Source organism: Sinohyriopsis cumingii, chromosome 2 (genome assembly GCF_028554795.1).
Source record: "Sinohyriopsis cumingii isolate HCF-2022 chromosome 2, ASM2855479v2, whole genome shotgun sequence".
Classification (NCBI taxonomy): Eukaryota; Metazoa; Mollusca; class Bivalvia; order Unionida; family Unionidae; genus Sinohyriopsis; species Sinohyriopsis cumingii.
The window spans coordinates 88,685,842-88,706,176 of record NC_142962.1 but is presented as its reverse complement, the minus strand read 5'-3'; the positions used below and the strand labels follow the sequence as shown (position 1 = coordinate 88,706,176).

The window sequence follows — 20,335 nt, the reverse complement described above, 5'->3', positions numbered from 1 at the left end:
AATTTAGAAACTTGAAATATAGGTTTATATCATCCAAATCTCAGATGTGTCTGTTGATAAGTGAGGTCCACACATCAATGAGGTGATAATACATTGGATTGGCTAAGCTTGTTAAGGTACAAGTCATACAGGTTATGTAGTTAAGGTACAAGTCGTACAGGTTATTTTGTTAAGGTACAAGTCATACAGGTTATGTAGTTAAGGTACAAGTCATACAGGTTATGTAGTTAAGGTACAAGTCATGCAGGTTATGTAGTTAAGGTACAAGTCATGCAGGTTATGTAGTTAAGGTACAAGTCATACAGGTTATGTAGTTAAGGTACAAGTCATACAGGTTATGTAGTTAAGGTACAAGTCATGCAGGTTATGTAGTTAAGGTACAAGTCATACAGGTTATGTAGTTAAGATGCAAGTCATGCAGGTTATGTAGGCATTCTGTACCTATTATTTCAGCAATGGGTGTCATTTTTGAGAATTTGATTACATATACCTTTAAATGTTGATTATTCAGTGTATCTGGTTTCCAATCAATATTATTTGGAAGATCATATAATAAACACACTAAATATGCATAAAGCAAAATCAGTGTTAAAGTATGGGGGCATTTTTGGGCACAGTCACACAAGAGGTATGTTCCAGTATAAACTGGATTGAATGTTGCATATCATGATGTCACACTGAAAGCACCACATGTTGGAAAACATTTGTAATATTCTGCATTTGTAATGTCTTGCCCCAGTGTCCATTTCCCTTGACCCAGTTAAATACCTGACTGCCATTGTAAAAGTCTTTGGCAATCAGTAATTTTCATCTGGAAGTATTGTGATAAGTAACATGTAGATCATTGAACAATAAGGACTTTGATTTAGCTATATTGGTATTAAAGTTTTAAGAACAGTTGTATTTTAAGACTTATAAATGCACCTACATGACCACATTGACATACACTGTACGACCCAGGAGGCCCTGTATCTGACATACACTGTACAACCCAGGAGGCCCTGTATCTGACATACACTGTACAACCCAAGAGGCCCTGTATCTGACATACACTGTACAACCCAGGAGGCCCTGTATCTGACATACACTGTACAACCCAAGAGGCCCTGTATCTGACATACACTGTACAACCCAGGAGGCCCTGTATCTGACATACACTGTACAACCCAGGAGGCCCAGTATCTGACATACACTGTACAACCCAGGAGGCCCTGTATCTGACATACACTGTACAACCCAGGAGGCCCTGTATCTGACATACACTGTACAACCCAGGAGGCCCTGTATCTGACATACACTGTACAACCCAAGAGGCCCTGTATCTGACATACACTGTACAACCTAGGAGGCCCTGTATCTGACATACACTGTACAACCCAGGAGGCCCTGTATCTGACATACACTGTACAACCCAGGAGGCCCTGTATCTAACATACACTGTACAACCCAGGAGGCCCTGTATCTGACATACACTGTACAACCCAGGAGGCCCTGTATCTGACATACACTGTACAACCCAGGAGGCCCTGTATCTGACATACACTGTACAACCCAGGAGGCCCAGTATCTGACATACACTGTACAACCCAAGAGGCCCTGTATCTGACATACACTGTATAACCCAGGAGGCCCTGTATCTGACATACACTGTACAACCCAGGAGGCCCAGTATCTGATCTGATCTTGATCTAACTTTTAAGACACACATCATTAAGATATCAGACAATTTGATAATGAGCATACTGATTTGTGTCTAGTTGACTGAGCTTGTTGTCACTCTGGAAGCCACATTCTGATCTGATTTTGATCAAACTCGGACTGTGGTCATATATATTATCATGATCTTGGATGGGATCAATAATGAATGAAATTCTTTCATATTAATGATGCATCAGACTGGCAAATCTTGTTACCACTCAGGAGTCCATGTGTCTGATATGATTTTGATCAAGCTTGGAAAGTATATGCTTATATTATTAAGATCATGGACATATTTGATAATGAGTGAGATCCACCCTTTGTAGTTAGGTAATCTTGTTTTTGATTGGACATATTTGATAATGAGTGAGATCCACCCTTTGTAGTTAGGTAATCTTGTTTTTGATTCGCCAAGCTTGATACCACATAGGAGTACATATTTTTGATACAGTTTTGATACACTTGAAATATATGCTAGTGTCATCAAGATCTCAGACAAGATTGATAATGAGAAAATCTTGCATTTGATTGACTGATATTTTTATTTACACTATAGAAGCCATATTTCTGATCTGATTTTGATCATACTTGGAATATATGCTTATATCTTCAACTTCTTGGATCAGGAATTCCATTAATTTTTTATTTATAAAAGTTCTGAACTTCCTAGTTTGGGATTTGAAAGTTATTTACTTAAAGTTCAGAAAATCCCATTAATTTCACTAAAACAACTATCAATTTAATGAAATTTAAATCATTTTGATGCAAATAAAGATATTAGAATTCAAAATAAAAAAGATAATCCAGAAATATCCACAATTGTTTTATCTTTTTATATTTTCTTACATATTGTAGCCATATTTATAAAGCTTTTGAGGAAAAACTTGGTCCTTAGCAAAACAATAAATCAGTTATTAATTGTGTAGCATTTAAAGATTGCATCCTATTCAATAAGTAGGCATATTTTGACAGGACGTTGTAAAATGTGTGTTTGTAGATTTAGAATTGCACTTTATTGATGTACATTACTGGCTATAAATGGAGATACTAAAGTAATGTACGTTTTGCTGTACATTGCATGTATTGAATATAAGTTGAGATACTGAAGTAATGTACTTCTTGCTGTACATTGCGTGTATTGAATATAAGTTGAGATACTGAAGTAATATACTTTTTGCTGTACATTGCGTGTATTGAATATAAGTGGAGATAGTCAAGTAATGTATTTGTGCTGTACATTATTTTTTTAAAATATAAATAGAGATATGGAGCAGTGTACTTTTTATCAAATTTGGTAAATAGGCTTACATCATCAAGATATATGTTTTACTTTGATTGGCTGAGCTATTTGTCATTTGATAGACTATTTCTGACCCAGTTCTGTAAAAACTGGTAAATAGATTAATATTGAGATGTTTGATGAATTTTGGTATGAACCACACCTATACATAATTATGATTAGATTTTTCATCTAACTGACTGACTTTATTTACCACTGTAAAATTTTGCTCAGACTTGGTAAATAGGTCTTTGTCATCAAGATCTTGGCTGAGTCACATTATTATGCCACCAGGCTGCCCAGTCCTAACACTAACTTCTTAATGCTGAGCACCAAATGAGGCAGTTTCTAATACCATTTTTATAAGTCTATGGTATGACTTGGCCGGAGTTTGAACATATGATCTGAGGTGAATGTTCTCACCACTTTGGTCACCAGAGCAAACATAATGAAATTTATAAATATTAATGATGTGACCATGAATAATGCAATTATCACAATTGTTTGTTATGTTTAACAGCATCATAATAAGAAAATGGGTGTAAAACTTCAAGACAAGAACAACAACAAGAAGTAAAACTAAGGGTATTTGCTCATTTGATGGTGGGTGTGGGTGGTGGGGGTAATTGATAAAGTTAGTAGTGTATCAAAAAACATAAATGTTGTAATTTTACATTTGGGTTTCTTTAAGCTAACAGAGACTTGAATAAATTTGACCTTAACATAAATGGATGCTTTTAAAGACATGTTTGTTTTTATTTACATTTGACTCATTCCAGAAATATCTTCAGCTCTGAGAACCTTTTGAAACCTTATAATTTTCTGATTTTATTAATTTTACTGTATTTACCTATTTATTTGGACACTATAAAATAATAAAAAAATTTCTTGTACAAAAACTTATGGTGAAACTTTTCTTCACCTAAGTTATATGTCCCAAGACTTAAGAAGAAAAAAATTGTGTTGAAGTTGCATTCTCACCCCAACTACATGTTGCAATAAAATAGATAAAACGCTTATTTGATTATAAAAGGAAGATAGAAACCAACTTTGTATTCTTAACATTTATTCCTCTTTTTGTCATCATGAACATTAAAATAAAATCTAAATTGGAGAACATGTTCTGATATGTAATTTTCAGATGATTTAAAATGTGTCCTACAGCTTAAGACTAAAAAACCTGATGTGTCCCAGAACATACAGTGCACGAAAAATGTATTTTAAAAAGTTATTATGGTGTCCTAACATAAACAGTAAATATGGTACTTGTTTATCTTGTGTATATAATGAGTATCTATTTTTAAAAACACAATTTGTGTGAAAGGTCCAGACCATTAATTCAACTGTCTGGACGGTTGAACCTTTTCCACAGATGTATTCAGGGCTAGATTAACTAAATTAGTGGGTTGGTATGCTGGGTTTTAATTATGCTTTCAACACATTCTTTAGCTACATCATGTTGAGAACATGGCAGGCTAAGTGTCTATCCAAAGAATACACCAAGGCAGCTAGATTTAACTGCCATGGTCAGGTATTGAACCCACGGTCTTTAGATTACAGATCTGACTATGAACCAAATGAGCAACTGTAGTTTTCCCAGAACAAAATTGGACTTATATTGGATGAATCTTATGTTAAGGTACATACCATTTTAGTCTGTACGAGTAAAATGGTACATACCATTAAAGTGTATATGAGTGCAGTATTAAATTACACAATATTTACTTGTGTATGAGTAAAATGGTAAGGTACATACCATTAAAGTGTATATGAGTGCAGTATTAAATTACACAATATTTACTTGTGTATGAGTAAAATGGTAAGGTACATACCATTAAAGTGTATATGAGTGCAGTATTAAATTACACAATATTTACTTGTGTATGGGTAAAATGGTAAGGTACATACCATTTAAGTCTATATGAGTGCAGTATTAAATTATAATATTTACTTGTGTATGAGTGAACATACCATTGAAGTTCGATGAGTGAAATGTTAATGTACCTACTATTCAAATCTGTATGAGTGAAATGTTAATGTACATACTATTTAAGTCTGCAGGAGTGAAATTGTGAATAATTGTAGTGTATTTTTATTTATAATTTTAGTCCAACTGCAAACTAAATAGACCCTCATCTACCATGTCAAAATGTTGTATGTTCTACTGATTACTCCCAATAACCTGCATAGATCTGCTGGCACATTGTGCAGTGTCGGATCTGGATCTGTGCAGCTTGCACTTGGACTGAACTTTTAAGCAAGTATATTGGTTGTAAATTAAAAGTTAATTTATTAAAATGGCTATATTTGTGAAATAATTTATTTGCCTGTAGACCCATTGTAAACAGCATAGATCAAGGGCTACTGTCATATAACTCACAATGACAGATCAAGGTCTACTGTCATAGAACTCACAATGACAGATCAAGGTCTACTGTCATATAACTCACAATGACAGATCAGGGTCTACTGTCATATAACTTGCAATGACAGATCAGGGTCTACTGTCATATAACTCACAATGACAGATCAGGGTCTACTGTCATATAACTCACAAAGACAGATCAAGGTCTACTGCCATATAACTCACAATGACAGATCAAGGTCTACTGTCATATAACTCACAATGACAGATCAGGGTCTACTGTCATATAACTCACAATGAAAGATCAGGGTCTGTGCTGTTTGACTGAAATCACAGAAAGAACAAAACAGCATGTTATGGTCCATGTTAGTATATGTAGTTTGCAGTTGTGTTCAGCAGATAAACTAACAAATATTGTGCATCCATGGCAACAAAGATGTATTACATTTGAGCCTTGTTGCCAGTGAGCAGATTGCAAAAATTCTGTTGCATCTATGCTGTGTTATGTGAATGAGCAAACATTAAATTATGTGAAAATACTACATTAGTCAATCGATATTTGTCTCTCTGTACAGCAAGCCCAATGGCTACCTGTGACCAGGTCAACTGCTATGGTTCCCAAATCAACGAATGACATGGGTACCCAGACAGTAGGGCTTTTCTTCCCCTCCACTCGTGATATAGTCAAACAGAAGGAGAAGGAAGAAGAAAAGGAGGCATTTGAGAAATCCATGAGAGACAGGAAACCATTATTAACAGCCGTCAGCCCCGGAAAAGGTGAGAAAAATAGATTCCATCAGTATGCAAATATGCACTGGTATGAGATACATAAATCTCAACAAGGGCATGATATGATGAAATCCCAACCAAGCATCAGAATTACAAAACATGATTGAGGCTTGGTTGAGTTTCTGCCACCAGTTCTGATTCTGAGGTAAGGCTGGGTTTCTGCCCAAAAATTGGGATCCAGTTGGTATGGCTGCAGTGTCAACCAAAATTTCTAAAGATGACAATTTCAGTAAACATCCCTAAAATCATCATGATACTGTTTCAGATATATACATTTATAGTATTTCAAACTTTTATATATATATATATATATAATGCTCATATACTCCATAGAGGTCTTGCGATGAAATAAATTCTTGAAATCTTGGCATAGACTTAATATATTATGTGATTTCGAGTTTTAAAATAGCTTTAACAATTTTTCAGTAATATCACTATGATGTCTGCAGTGTGGCAGTTTAAAGTGATGTCTAGCACTGGGGCATCATGCCGCAGACATGTAACATGATGTCCCACCCAGTCACATTATCCTGACACCAGGCCGACCAGTCCTAACACTAACCTCTTAATGCAGAGCGCCAAGCGAGGCAGCTGTTAGTACCATTTTTGTAAGTCTTTGGTATGACTTGGCCAGGGATCGAACCCACGACCTCCCCCTTCCGAGGCGGACACTCTGACCACTGGGCCACCGGAGCGGTTAATATATTGTTAACATCAGGTTAATTTTATTTTAGTGCTTTTCAGAATGGAGTTTTTGGTGGTGTATTTTGAAGTCATCACATGGCATTGTTAAGTGTTTTGTTTACTGGTATGTATCCTGATTCTTAAAAAAATTTACTTGAGAAATAAGGTCACTGTGACCCACTTAATACATGAGTAAGTAATTCTCTGAAATTTAGTATAATTGTTCACAAATATAGGTTTTGGATACATCAGCAGATCTTTGCTTAGTTTCTATATGCAAAGATGGTATTCCTGTTTTGTTTTTATACCCTTTGAAACAAAAATATTGTTACCATTAAGATAATTTCACAAAGGGATGTCAATTATTTAAAAAGGAATTAAACATTTAATTATGACACAGAAATCCCATGTTATATTGATAGGATTTTATGCACATAGTCTTAACTGGACACAGTAACATATAAAGTACTTGAATCTTTCTTTTCAGCTCCTTCAGGTAATTTTAAATAGTATTATATTTTGTATATTTCCTTGGAAACACTACTACCAACATGTTCTTTCTCTGTTATCATCTTTAATCCATTTTTCTTTTGCCAGGTTACTGGAGGAAACAGGTTGACCATGTCTGCCAACACCTGAAAGCTCATGCTCAGAATGATGCCGAGTTTAGAGCCCTGATAGGAGAACCCAAAATGGGGAAGGTAAGATTTACAGATATCATGACATAGTTCAAATTATAGCACCATCTGTAAATAGCATGGATCCACTCCAAGCTGCTTTTGCATAATGAACCATCAGTTTGCATGAGACCATATATGGAATAAATTGCCTAAAACCAGGCCTGGCAATAGTAAAACCCTCAGATTGAGTTCCACAGCCAGTCTGTGAGTCAGAAACATCTTTTCAGTAGTAACATAATTTGTGATTGGTGAAAACAAATGTCAAGCTCAGACTTAAGACCAAGAGTTTGATGATTTCCAGGCTGGTCTTGATTTTTGTCAGTCAGACACAAAAGACTTTATTTTTGTTAGACCAGTTTTGATTGACTTAGATGTAAAACATTATCCCAGACTCAAGCCCTGTGTTTTATGAATTGCCTTGAAAATAATGAGACTGCTGAGCTTGCACTTTTGTGTTAGCCAGTCGCAAGGGACCTTTGCAATGCCACTTTTGATAGGCTAAGAGTTAAAACTCAGCCTCAAACTCACTCTCCTAGTTTTATAATATCCTGGCCTGGTCCAGTATTCACTAGACTTTTGAACAAAAAAACTCGCAAGCTTAATCTCAAAATTCCACATTTGGCAGCAGTGTTATTTTGACTATATCTAGATCAGTGAAACTTAACATGCTGACAAAGGAACTGAAATTAAGACAGTCTTGAATATTGTAGAACTTTAATTTTATTTTATTCAAAGTCGCAAAATATTTTGAGGATATGAAGCTTGATCTACTGGAACATCGTGTAATCGAATGGCTTGGTCTGTTTTTTGTTTTTTTTCCATCGGTGTGTGCCTGTTATAAACTAGACGTTTTAAATTTACATGACTGTAGCACATATGCCAAATGTTTTTATGATGAATACATGAGATTTATTTATAACAGTATCTGTTGGACAATTTCTGTTATATAAAAAAAAAAATTATCATTGTGCTTATTTCTTTTTTTTTAAATTTACATAGCCCAGCTCTTAAAAGGCTAGATAATGTGGTTTTGAAATATCTAAATCATTACTACAGATATAATTTGCTTTGCTTACTTGTATATCCCACGAGAGCATTATGCATTTGTCCTTAACTCTAATGAACAGTATTGAATTATTGTACATTTTTTGTTGCAGAAATAGTCGTTTACTTTTGCAAGGTATTTTATCCAAATTTAGGTGTATTTTGGGGGTTTTAATTTTGGTTCCAGTTGTCTCTGCAAATATACTTCTCCCACAGATTCAAACAACAATCCTTAAATTTTGAATATTGAGCAGTGATTTATGTCTTAAACGTTCCTAGTCATTGGTGCTTACAGGCTTGGTCTGTGTTGGAGTAAATGATTGTACTGCTACTGGCTCAGTGTACAATGTCGTGGCTAGTTATCTTTCCTTGACTACCTTGTGTGCATATACATAACTGAATTTCTACTCATTTTTCACCTTTGTTACCTTTGAATGTGAATATTAATAATGGCAAACTTGTTTATAGTACTGTATTGACTTTAATTAATATCAGCTGTTGACATCAACTGTGCAAGAAGATGGGTATGAACTGAGTTTGACCTTGACTTTTGCACTGAGAGGTAATAAGGACAAATTTACAGGGAAGAGACTAGGAATTACTGGAGACTACTTGAGCTTTCACACAGAACAGGATAGTCTCACATCCTACAGGAGTGACTCAGAGGGTGAGTCTACACATGAGTATTGATTGTTTTGTCTGCATTTGGATAATACACATGTAGAAATGTTCACAATATGAAATCATTTTGTAATTTGTATGTTTGAAATATCAGATTAATTATTCTGAATGCCAAACCAATTGTATTTCTTTAACATTCATATCTTTACAGTTTATGGCCAGTCAAATTTGTCAAAATTAAAATCTTTTACAAACTTCCTCTGTACAGTGTTCCATCTGTTATAAGCAATTATATCAGTAAATTCATTTATTCATAAACATTTGACAAAAATTTATAATTACATTTACATATTTTTATCAAACTTTTGTAACATGCACTTTAATTGGTTAATATGACATCATTTTGAAGCAGAGAGCCAATAGTTATTTGTTCCTAATACCAGAAAGGAGCTTTTTATGTCCTTCTTTTGTGATTTGACTGCGTTTGTAAACAGTGGTTAAAAAACAGATTAATTATTTGTATGTCAGTCTATAATTATCAGAATTTAACTTAAAATTTGTACAGTAAGCTTGATTTGCTATTAAATATGATGCATGAACAGGTTTCACTTTGCTTCAGTCGTTCATGCAGTAATTATATTTTCAAGCTTTATGACTTTGTGAATCCTCAAAAAAAATGAAATTTGATTTGCAGTTGAGGCTACATAGATGTGTTATCATATTGTTTCAAGTGAGTGAAAAGCAGGACAAAAAACAGATCATTTCATTTTTTTTCCTGGTATTTTTGCCCCAAAGTAAAACGAATTAATAATTAACTTTAGCCTATGTTTTTGTTACAGAGGAGATCATAGAGACAGAGACCCCCAAGAAAGAAACAAAGAAAGTGACAAAAGTGAAAAGAAAGCCTGCTCAAAAAGTTCCAGTAAGTAGAGTGTACCTCATCTTCACTAGACAAGGTTCTGATATCTTAACTTTTTCTGTACCTCATCTTCACTAGGCAAGGTTCTGATATCGTAACTTTTTCTGTACCTCATCTTCACTAGGCAAGGTTCTGATATCTTAACTTTTTCTTTACCTCATCTTCACTAGGCAAGGTTTTGATATCTTAACTTTTTCTGTACCTCATCTTCACTAGGCAAGGTTCTGATATCTTAACCCTTTCTACACTTCGGCAGATCAAACAGATATTTATGTGCTTTTCATCTGTGAATTACATTGGATGCAGTGGGAAGCCACCACATCCAATAAAAACCAAGTTGTTCAGATTTGAACACTTTTCCTACATGGAAAAGTAGGGGCCCTGAGTGGCCGAATGGTCTAAAGCGCTCTCTGTTACAGATCACTGCCATCTCACCTCTGTGTAACAAGATAACCGGGTGGGATATTTCGGATTAACAACAGAACACGTAATGACGACACATATATATGATTTAATGTGGCGATCTATATGAATAGTGGATTATGAAGATGTGTGCGTATTTATAATCCAAATATTGGATCTATTTAACATAAAAAACGCACAGTTTCAAAGATGGAAAAAATATACAAATAAATTTAGTTCAGTAACCCTAAAATACAGGATAAATGATTTCACAAATGATTCAGTAATGAAAAGATGAATATAGTTCACTCAAATAGTAAACAATGTAAGCGTTTACACATAGTAAAAAAAATGTATTCGCTCAGGTAGCGAAATTATGTCACTAAACAAGAACGGATATACAATCTATCCTTCCAGTCCTGAATAATACACTGGGTCTTACTAACCCAAAATTAGCATACAGCTAAAAATACATGTGTGGAGATGCACTCCGTCACCCGTGCACCTTATCCGCTCCACAGCTCCTCTGAATCAATTTCACAACCAATATAGACTCCGGACCCTCGGAATACTATGATCACTTGAAATATTAGACCCTCTGGATACTTGAAATATTAGACCCTCCGGACTCCCTGGTCCTTTGACGGCTCTACAGCTGGGTCACCTTAGTCCCTCTGGACCCTCCGGATGCTAGACATTAGACGCTCCGGCACCTTAAACGCTCCGGACACACGGACGTTTCTACCCTCTGACAACACCGGACACCCCGGATATTCCTACCATCAAAACACTCACTCACTCAGCCCTACAGCTGGAGTTGTGCGAATCCTTTAAGCAGGCCGCTTGCTGACAAAACCATTTGTATTGTAAAGGTCCTTTACATGTAGTAACGTATTTATACCTTTAGAATTTTCGTTATTCTTTATCAAAAGCACCTTGCACGTGTGGCACAGGACGAATCGTACTCACGATTTCGAAATACATAGACCATATTATAATCACCCTCGGGTATCGTTGTACAGAGAAAAGAAACGAAACCCGAGTACATGTATTTAATTAACAACATTTACACCATTCCGTGACAATACCTCCCCCCTAAAAAAAAGTGGTATCACTTTTAGAACAATCACGGAATGTGAACAATGAATCATTATTAAAACTTCCAATTTTCAGACCGAACGAAATGATATGCTAATTACACCCTACTTAAAAAATCAGCTCCCACATTTTCTGACCCTCGAATTGCCTCGATTCGAAAACTGTATGGTTGCAAAGACAACGCCCAACGCATCAATCTTGCATTGGTGACCTTTGCTTTATTCAAATATAAAAGCGGCTGATGGTCCGTTTGCAAGGTAAACTCCCTCCCAAAAAGATATGTATGGAATTTTCCTATTCCCCATACTAAACCTAGGCACTCCTTTTCAATCACGGAGTACTTTTCCTCTCTAGGGAGCAATTTCCTACTTGCATAAGCAATGGGCAATTTCATCCCCCCTTGCTCCTGTAGCAAAACAGCCCCAAGACCCGTATCGGACGCATCAGTCCTCAGTACAAAAGGTTTATCTATTTCCGGCAACTTTAAAATTGGTGCACTTACCAGTTTGTGTTTTAGAGTGTTAAACGCTTTTTCCTGGCATACACCCCATGAAACTTTATTCGGTTGCCCCTTCCTAGTCAAATCCGTTAATGGGCTGGCAATAGCCGAAAAGTTGGGGACGAATTTCCTGTAGATCCCGATTAGACCTAGGAAAGACCTTATTGTTTTTTTGTCTCTGGTCTAGGGGCATCCCTGATTGCTCCTATTTTATCTGGATGAGGTTGCAACTGGCCTAGTCCACTTACCAGATGTCCCAAACATTCCAGACTGGAATACCCTATGCTACACTTAGTAGGCCTAACTGAAAGATTTGCAATGTGAAGTCTATCGAACAGATCCCGTAATACCTTAACATGTTCATCCCATGTATGCGTGTAAACAAAGATGTCGTCTACGAAGCTGTCGACGTTTTCCGTTCTGTTTAATAATTTGCGCATGAGACGAACGCACGACGCACCAGCGTTGACTAAACCGAAAGGCATAACTTTCAATTGAAACAGTCCTTTGGGAGTCGCGAATGCCGTTAACTCGCGGGCATTATCGGCGATGGGTATCTGCCAATATCCCTTGCTTAGATCTAATTTGGAAATGTATTTATGACCTGCCAATTTTGAAAATACACTTTCCATATCTGGCATTGGTTCTGCATCAAATACGGTGATCCTGTTTAATTGCCGAAAGTCGATGCAAAACCGGTTGGTCCCGTCTTTCTTTCTGACTAACACCACGGGGGACGAGTATGGGGAGTTTGAAGGTTCGATCACTCCCTGGTCTAACATTTTCATCACTTCTTCGCTGATTGTCTCCCGTGCATTAAAGGGTATCGGATATCCTTTAATCCTGATAGGCTCAGTGGTATTCAATTTGATCTCGTGTCAAATTAGACCGTACAGCCTGGTCTGTCCGTGAACACATCTGGATATTTGGACGAAACCTCCATAATCTGTGTATGTTGACCCTCCGATAACTCAGGGCATACATTTATCTGGTCAATACTTTCTTTACCAACGTCCATGGGGTATTCAAGGGGTATTTCTGTGCTGGAGATGAATTCCACTTCGTCACCAGACCTATCCTCTATCACCGCAACGCATACTACATTAAAAATCCCTTTATCAATCGTTTGTCCAGGTCTCGCTACGTAGAGTTTAAGCATATTGGCATGAAATGTCTTGGACTTCCCCTCCATATCAATGATATAATCCATTTCGCCTTTCACCTGTCTGACTTTAGATGGCCCTTTCCATTGGACTAGCAGCTTGTTGTTATTCGTTGGGAGAAGCACCAACACTTGATCGCCTACGTCAAATTATTTACTCCGAGTTCCTCGGTTGTAGTACTTGGCGTACCTACGACTAGATTTCGCGAGTTCGTCTTGCGCTATTTGACAAGTACTTTCTAATCTTTCGTGCAGATCAACTACGTAATGGTATGTGGTCTTAACTTCTTCGTCCGCGACCTCGTCTGTCCACAGTTCACGAAGTATGCGCATAGGACCACGAACTGTCCTACCGTACAATAATTCAAACGGAGAGAAACCCAAGCTTTCCTGAGGAACCTCATGATATGCGAACAGAAGGGCGTTCATATATCTATCCCAATCCTTCGGTCTTTCCGCACACATTCTCCGCAACATTTGCTTCAATGTGCCGTTGAATTTCTCAACCAATCCATTGCACATAGGATGGTAAGGTGTTGTGCGTAACTGTTTAAGGGACAACAACCTACTAATTTCTGCCATAAGATCTGAGGTGAATTGCGCTCCACAATCCGTAAGAACCTCTTCGGGCACTCCGACCCTGCTGAACATGTCTACGAGCGCCTCGGCTACACGTTCGGTTTCAATTGATGGCAAAGCTATGGCTTCTGGATATCTGGTAGCGTAATCTACCAGTGTCAAGATGTATCGGTTTTTCCGATCTGTATGCGGAAATATTGGTCCTACAATGTCGATAGCTACTCGTTTGAACGGAGTATCTATCAAGGGCATCTGACCTAAAGGTACTCTAGTTACCCTGCCTTTAGAGATCGTCTTCTGGCAAACGTCGCACGAGCGACAGAACCGCGCTATGTCGCTATTGACGCCAGGCCAATAAAATTCTCTTAATACCCTATCCGTTGTTTTCTTTACGCCTAAATGACCTGCCATACTCGACTCGTGCGCGACCTTTAGTACATGTGCCCTAAATTTCCGGGGAACCACTAATTGCAAGAACTTCCTATCCGATGTAGAGTATTCCCTGTACATTAAACCCTTTCGAACAAGGAATTTAGAGGAACCCCCGTTCTTACACTTTCTCACGGTACCCGTTAATGCCTTCTCAGAGGTTGCACGTAAAGACGCGTCACGTTTTTGCTCATTTTGAAATTCTTCGCGGGATATATCAGTAATGGCTTCCGGTACTTTTAACTTACGCAAAGGTTTATTTTCCTCCTTTACCTGAGCCCTAGTTTGCACTGCCTGGATGATGGGGAATCGGAAATCTGCTATGGTTGGGAGTCTAGAACCCGGTACGTTGCCAATCGTCAGTTCATAGATCGGGTTGACTACGCATAAAGCTTCCACAGTCCCGGTAAAAAAAGGTGTATCTATCATTATCCTTGCAACTGGAACGTGGTCGATTGTCTGGTCAAGCAACATGCAAGGTGATTTAAACCCAAGCAATTGATCATCGCGGACTAAGCTCCGTTTCACGACTACAGTAGTGCATCCCGTGTCTCGTAGAACGGTGACTTCTTGTCCGTTAACAGTGCCGTTTGCGGTCGGCACCCATGCCTCTGGAAAAATACACGTGCCGATTGATTGGATCACATCGCGACTGATCTCTGAACGCACCACCGGTTCACGCACCGCTTTCCGCTTAACTTGCTGGGAAACATTAAGTTTTCCATTTACCGATCTTCTGCCTCTAATGGCTACCGCTACTTTCTGGACTGGTCCCTTCCGCTTAGGACAATAGTGGGAGATATGACCCACTTCCTTGCAGATGAAACATTGCATGTCACTCCGCTTCCCCTGGTTACTCCTATCAGATTTTTCAGGTTCCCTGGGTTTTCTGTCGTTGACCCGATTCCCACCTTTGACATCTCGCGTGATGACATTCTGCGAACCTCCCCGAGCTTCGGCGAACAAATCCGCCTGTGTGGCCATTTCATGTACATTTGTGAAGGATCTTTCCTTCAAGAATAAATATAACTCCTTGCCACAAGTTGTTAACAATTGGTCACGAAGCAAGAAATCGACAAGACCCTCAAATGTCTTGACGACTTTACCACATTCCACCCATCGCTGCAAATAATTGCAAGTCCTACTGACGAACTGTATGAATGTTTCGCCTCTATCTGGTTTACTATACTTAAACTTCTTGCGAAACCCTTGCTCAGTTAGTTCATATTTCTTGAGAAGTGCCTCTTTCAACATGGGGTAATTGAGCGAATCGGCCATGGATAAACGCGAATACACGTCTAACGCTTTACCTTTCAATAACGCGCTAAGATGGAGCGGCCAATCGTCTTTCTTCCATTTTTGTACCGTAGCATACCTCTCGAACCTATTTAGATAACTATCCATATTATCTTTATCGTCTTCAAATGGGGGCAATTTTGGACCTCTCAGTTTAACATCATGTTCCCCCTCTTTTTTAGCTTGCAATAGCTCAGAATTTCTTAGATGTTCCCTCTGCCGATTTCTATCTTCCATCTCTAAAGTTTCTAACCTTACCTGTTTTTCCCTTTCTAACTTCTCCCTCTTTGCTTCCCTTTCCCATTCTATCCTTTCCCTCTCAGCCTGTTTCTCTAGTTCTATCTTACCCTTCTCTAATTCTATCATTTCCTTCTGGGTTTCCCTTTTTTCCCTTTCTATTTGTTGTTCCCTTTCAAATTTTTCCCTTTCTAATTCCCTCTCAACCTGTTTCTCTAGTTCGATCATTTCCTTCTGGGTTTCCTTTTTTTCCTTTTCTATTTGTTGTTCCCTTTCAAATTTTTCCCTTTCTAATTCCCTCTCCTTTAATCTTTGGTCCCTCTCCCGGGCTTGTTCTTCACGAACGAAATTTCTAAGGGACTCCCCCTCATAACCAAACTGTTTCCCCAGTTCTACCAGTTCTTTCATAGAAGACATTTCAAAAGTTTGGTGGTGACCAACCCTAAAGTGCAGTTTTATACAAAACATGTAATTACCACAAACCGTATTGTCTTTCACGAAATGCAACAAAAGTATTAAATACAAAAAATAAAGTAATATTAGGTATCTACCTAACCTTGGTGCTTTGTCAAACGCATCTGAAACACACAAAAAGCATACAAATATAATAAAACAATTTCAGTGCTCTGTTATATCCGAAATGATCCCACTTCTGACACCATTTGTAACAAGATAACTGTGTGGGATATTTTGGATTAACAACAGAACACGTAATGACGACACATATAAATGATTTAATGTGGCGATCTATATGAATAGTGGATTATGAAGATGTGTGCGTATTTATAATCCAAATATTGGATCTATTTAACATAAAAAACGCACAGTTCAAAGATGGAAAAAATATACAAATAAATTTAGTTCAGTAACCCTAAAATACAGGATAAATGATTTCACAAATGATTCAGTAATGAAAAGATGAATATAGTTCACTCAAATAGTAAACAATGTAAGCGTTTACACATAGTAAAAAAAATGTATTCGCTCAGGTAGCGAAATTATGTCACTAAACAAGAACGGATATACAATCTATCCTTCCAGTCCTGAATAATACACTGGGTCTTACTAACCCAAAATTAGCATACAGCTAAAAATACATGTGTGGAGATGCACTCCGTCACCCGTGCACCTTATCCGCTCCACAGCTCCTCTGAATCAATTTCACAACCAATATAGACTCCGGACCCTCGGAATACTATGATCACTTGAAATATTAGACCCTCCGGATACTTGAAATATTAGACCCTCCGGACTCCCTGGTCCTTTGACGGCTCTACAGCTGGGTCACCTTAGTCCCTCTGGACCCTCCGGACGCTAGACATTAGACACTCCGGCACCTTAAACGCTCCGGACACACGGACGTTTCTACCCTCTGACAACACCGGACACCCCGGATATTCCTACCATCAAAACACTCACTCACTCAGCCCTACAGCTGGAGTTGTGCGAATCCTTTAAGCAGGCCGCTTGCTGACAAAACCATTTGTATTGTAAAGGTCCTTTACATGTAGTAACGTATTTATACCTTTAGAATTTTCGTTATTCTTTATCAAAAGCACCTTGCACGTGTGGCACAGGACGAATCGTACTCACGATTTCGAAATACATAGACCATATTATAATCACCCTCGGGTATCGTTGTACAGAGAAAAGAAACGAAACCCGAGTACATGTATTTAATTAACAACATTTACACCATTCCGTGACACTCTGTCTGCGTAGGTTCGAGTCTCGGATTCGGCCAATGGGGATATGTGAGAAATCTTGCCAGTAGCTTCTCGAGGGTCGGTGGTTCTTTCTGGGGTTTTCCCGGGTTCTTCCTTCACCATTAATACTGGCCATCATGTATAGCCTATCATGTGCTGAAAAATGGCGTTAAACCCTACAACAACATCAACTACATGGAAAAGTGATGGGAGCACACAACCTGAATAGACACATACATAAGCAATTTTCTGTTGTACAAATATATTTCACTCAAATAAATATATAATGGCTTATCTCTGTTGCATAGTCATACTTTCACTGTTAAACTTACAATATATCCTTTTGGAGTCAATTGTCTCAATAATTTTCGGCTGATGTACAGTGTACCACCGTTACATGCTGTTGGTTAGTTGGCATTACATACTAAGGGAGGCAACTCATTAAATCCATTAGGTGTCACTAGGACAAAGCAGTAAAATATCTGTTCAATCCAGCAAGGTGTTGAGAGGGTTAAGATATTGGAACCTTGGCTAGCCAAGATGTGAGTACCTAAATTCCATCCATTCCAGAGTTTGCTTAATTATTATGAATTTTTGTGAAAATCCTGCATTATATATTGTAGTAAAACATTCTAAAAAGTCATTATTATCGTTTATAAATTTTCAACAGGCATTTTATAGGGACACTTGTAGGGAGAAGGTATTTCAGTACCAGTATGATAGACTGGTACTAAGAAAACATTTTCTCAGTGCAGAAGACTGAAAGCGGAAATGTAGAGGAAAGAAAGATAATTCCCGATAAAAAGTACTGTTTCTGGTTATATTTTGACCAATAATGTCAAAAGTATTCAAGCCAATAAAGTCAAAGTATTCAGGCTTCTGGGATAAGAGAAATGAATACACCATTGTTACTGACTACATACAGGTATGTATAGGCTTATAGAAAGATGCAATATGATTATAGAAGTCTGTCTTTTGTAATGAACATTTAATCCACTATGGGCTGTCTGCACTGATTTCCAGACATTGATTGATGCTTGGATTCTGATAACAAGGTTCATTCGTTGGCATCACTGCCTAAATGCTTAACCACACTGTAAACTAATGTTTACTTTTGTGTTTAGCTGACCTCTGCTGGCTTGGGATTTTGTATTTGAATCATGCCCTGCAGGTTTATTTTGTGATATATATAGAGAGAGAGAGAGAGAGAGAGAGACACACACACACATGCACACTAGGGGTGAGTATTGCCAGGAAAATATGTATTGCAATATATTGCAATATGGCATGTCTGTATTGCGATACTATCAATACGTATTGGTCATTGATAGCATTTATGACTGGAATGTTGATATTGTATATTTTGTACTGAAATAATGAGCAATTTCCTTGCATTTAATAAAATATGAAGAAGAAAATGAAACCATCTTGCTTTTAATTCAACCAAAACACCCAGTAACTGTAATAATCACATCACTTGTTTAGAAAATAAAAAATATATCAACATGTGAAAACTTCTACAAGCAAGAAACAAAATACTGGAAAAGAGTTGTAGAATTATTTTGCCTGATTAGAAAGTCTTCAAATCAAAATGATCTAACGATTCATTTCTTGTAGTACAAAACATGAAAAGGGATAAACACAAGAAAAACAACACATAATCACAAATTATCACATTGATAAATATCCTACTTTGATTAGAAAAATGAATAATATAGTAAATTAATGATATCAGTGATTCCCAGCCTTTCTTGGTTTGAACCTAAGAGACTAATTACTTAACACCTATGCCATGTTTAAAAATCCTTTGTTTGATACAACACTGTACGGCCGCAAATCGTGAACGATGAAACTAGCAATGGCACAAGTGATAGCTGTGGACCTTGGTGATGAAGATTTGTTTTTAGTCTGTGCACCTAGCATAACAGCAATCTTTGGTTGTCGATCTGAAACAATATGTACACTTTTAATGGAACCTTCGGCTGTTGCTTTAGAGGTTGTGTCACTCTGTTGCACAGTACTTATGGAAAGTAATGATTGATGGTGACACCGTAAATGAGTCAAGAGGTTCATTGTACCGCCTGCGTGCTTGATTTCAGTTTTGCACATATTACACACAGCAACAGTTTTGTCAATTGTGTTAGTGCTAAACTCCCTTTTTAGTGAAAAATTATTCCAAACAGAACTCTTTGGTCTTGGGTTCTTCACTAGCTCATACACAGAAGCCGCCATTTTGGTAACTACGTTAAGACTAATAAAAGACATTGGTGTGCTCAAAGCTAGTTATGGACTGGCTAATGTTGGTGAAGAAAATATAACCGGTATACCAGTATTACTAAACTCGTATTGCGATATACCATTTCAGGCATTTTGTATCGCAGTTTACTGGTAAATCGGTATATCATTACACCCTTAATGCACACACACACATGCACAATGTTACAACAAGATACATGAAAATTTGGTGACTGGAAGTATGGTGATGAATAATACACCCTAATCACATATGTAGGTCATGATGACCCATATTTCATGCTTCTCTGCCCCAGGTTCAGTATCATGTATGTGCCAGAATCATTAAAGTAGGTGATTGTGTGCATCCTTATTAGTACCACACCCTGACAACAAAGATTATTGTGAATCACGAAAATTGACAAGAGGATGCTTCTTGCTGATTAATTAGTATACCCATATTTTAAAAGTAGGTCATTATTACCTATTTCACATTTCACTGACTTTGGTTCTGTTGTACTGTTCATACTTCTTTGAAAGATGTGTGATTTTTTTTTACCTCTCTCTTAGTATAATACCAATACCAAAAAAAAGTCACCTATATGTTACATTGTAT

The 20,335-nt window shown here is 37.4% G+C and overlaps 1 protein-coding gene across 2 annotated transcripts in view; it reads left to right on the top strand.

Annotated features, from left to right (window-relative positions):
* Nucleotides 1-20,335, top strand: part of LOC149805340 (double zinc ribbon and ankyrin repeat-containing protein 1-like) — a 63,835-nt gene that overhangs the window by 30,886 nt on the left and 12,614 nt on the right. For both annotated transcript variants that reach the window (XM_089949329.1, XM_089949323.1), the window contains exons 10-13: nt 5,918-6,119; nt 7,413-7,516; nt 9,035-9,206; nt 10,000-10,082. In XM_089949329.1, coding sequence (XP_089805455.1) covers nt 5,918-6,119; nt 7,413-7,516; nt 9,035-9,206; nt 10,000-10,082 — 561 coding nt within the window. The remainder of the gene's footprint in view (nt 1-5,917; nt 6,120-7,412; nt 7,517-9,034; nt 9,207-9,999; nt 10,083-20,335) is intronic.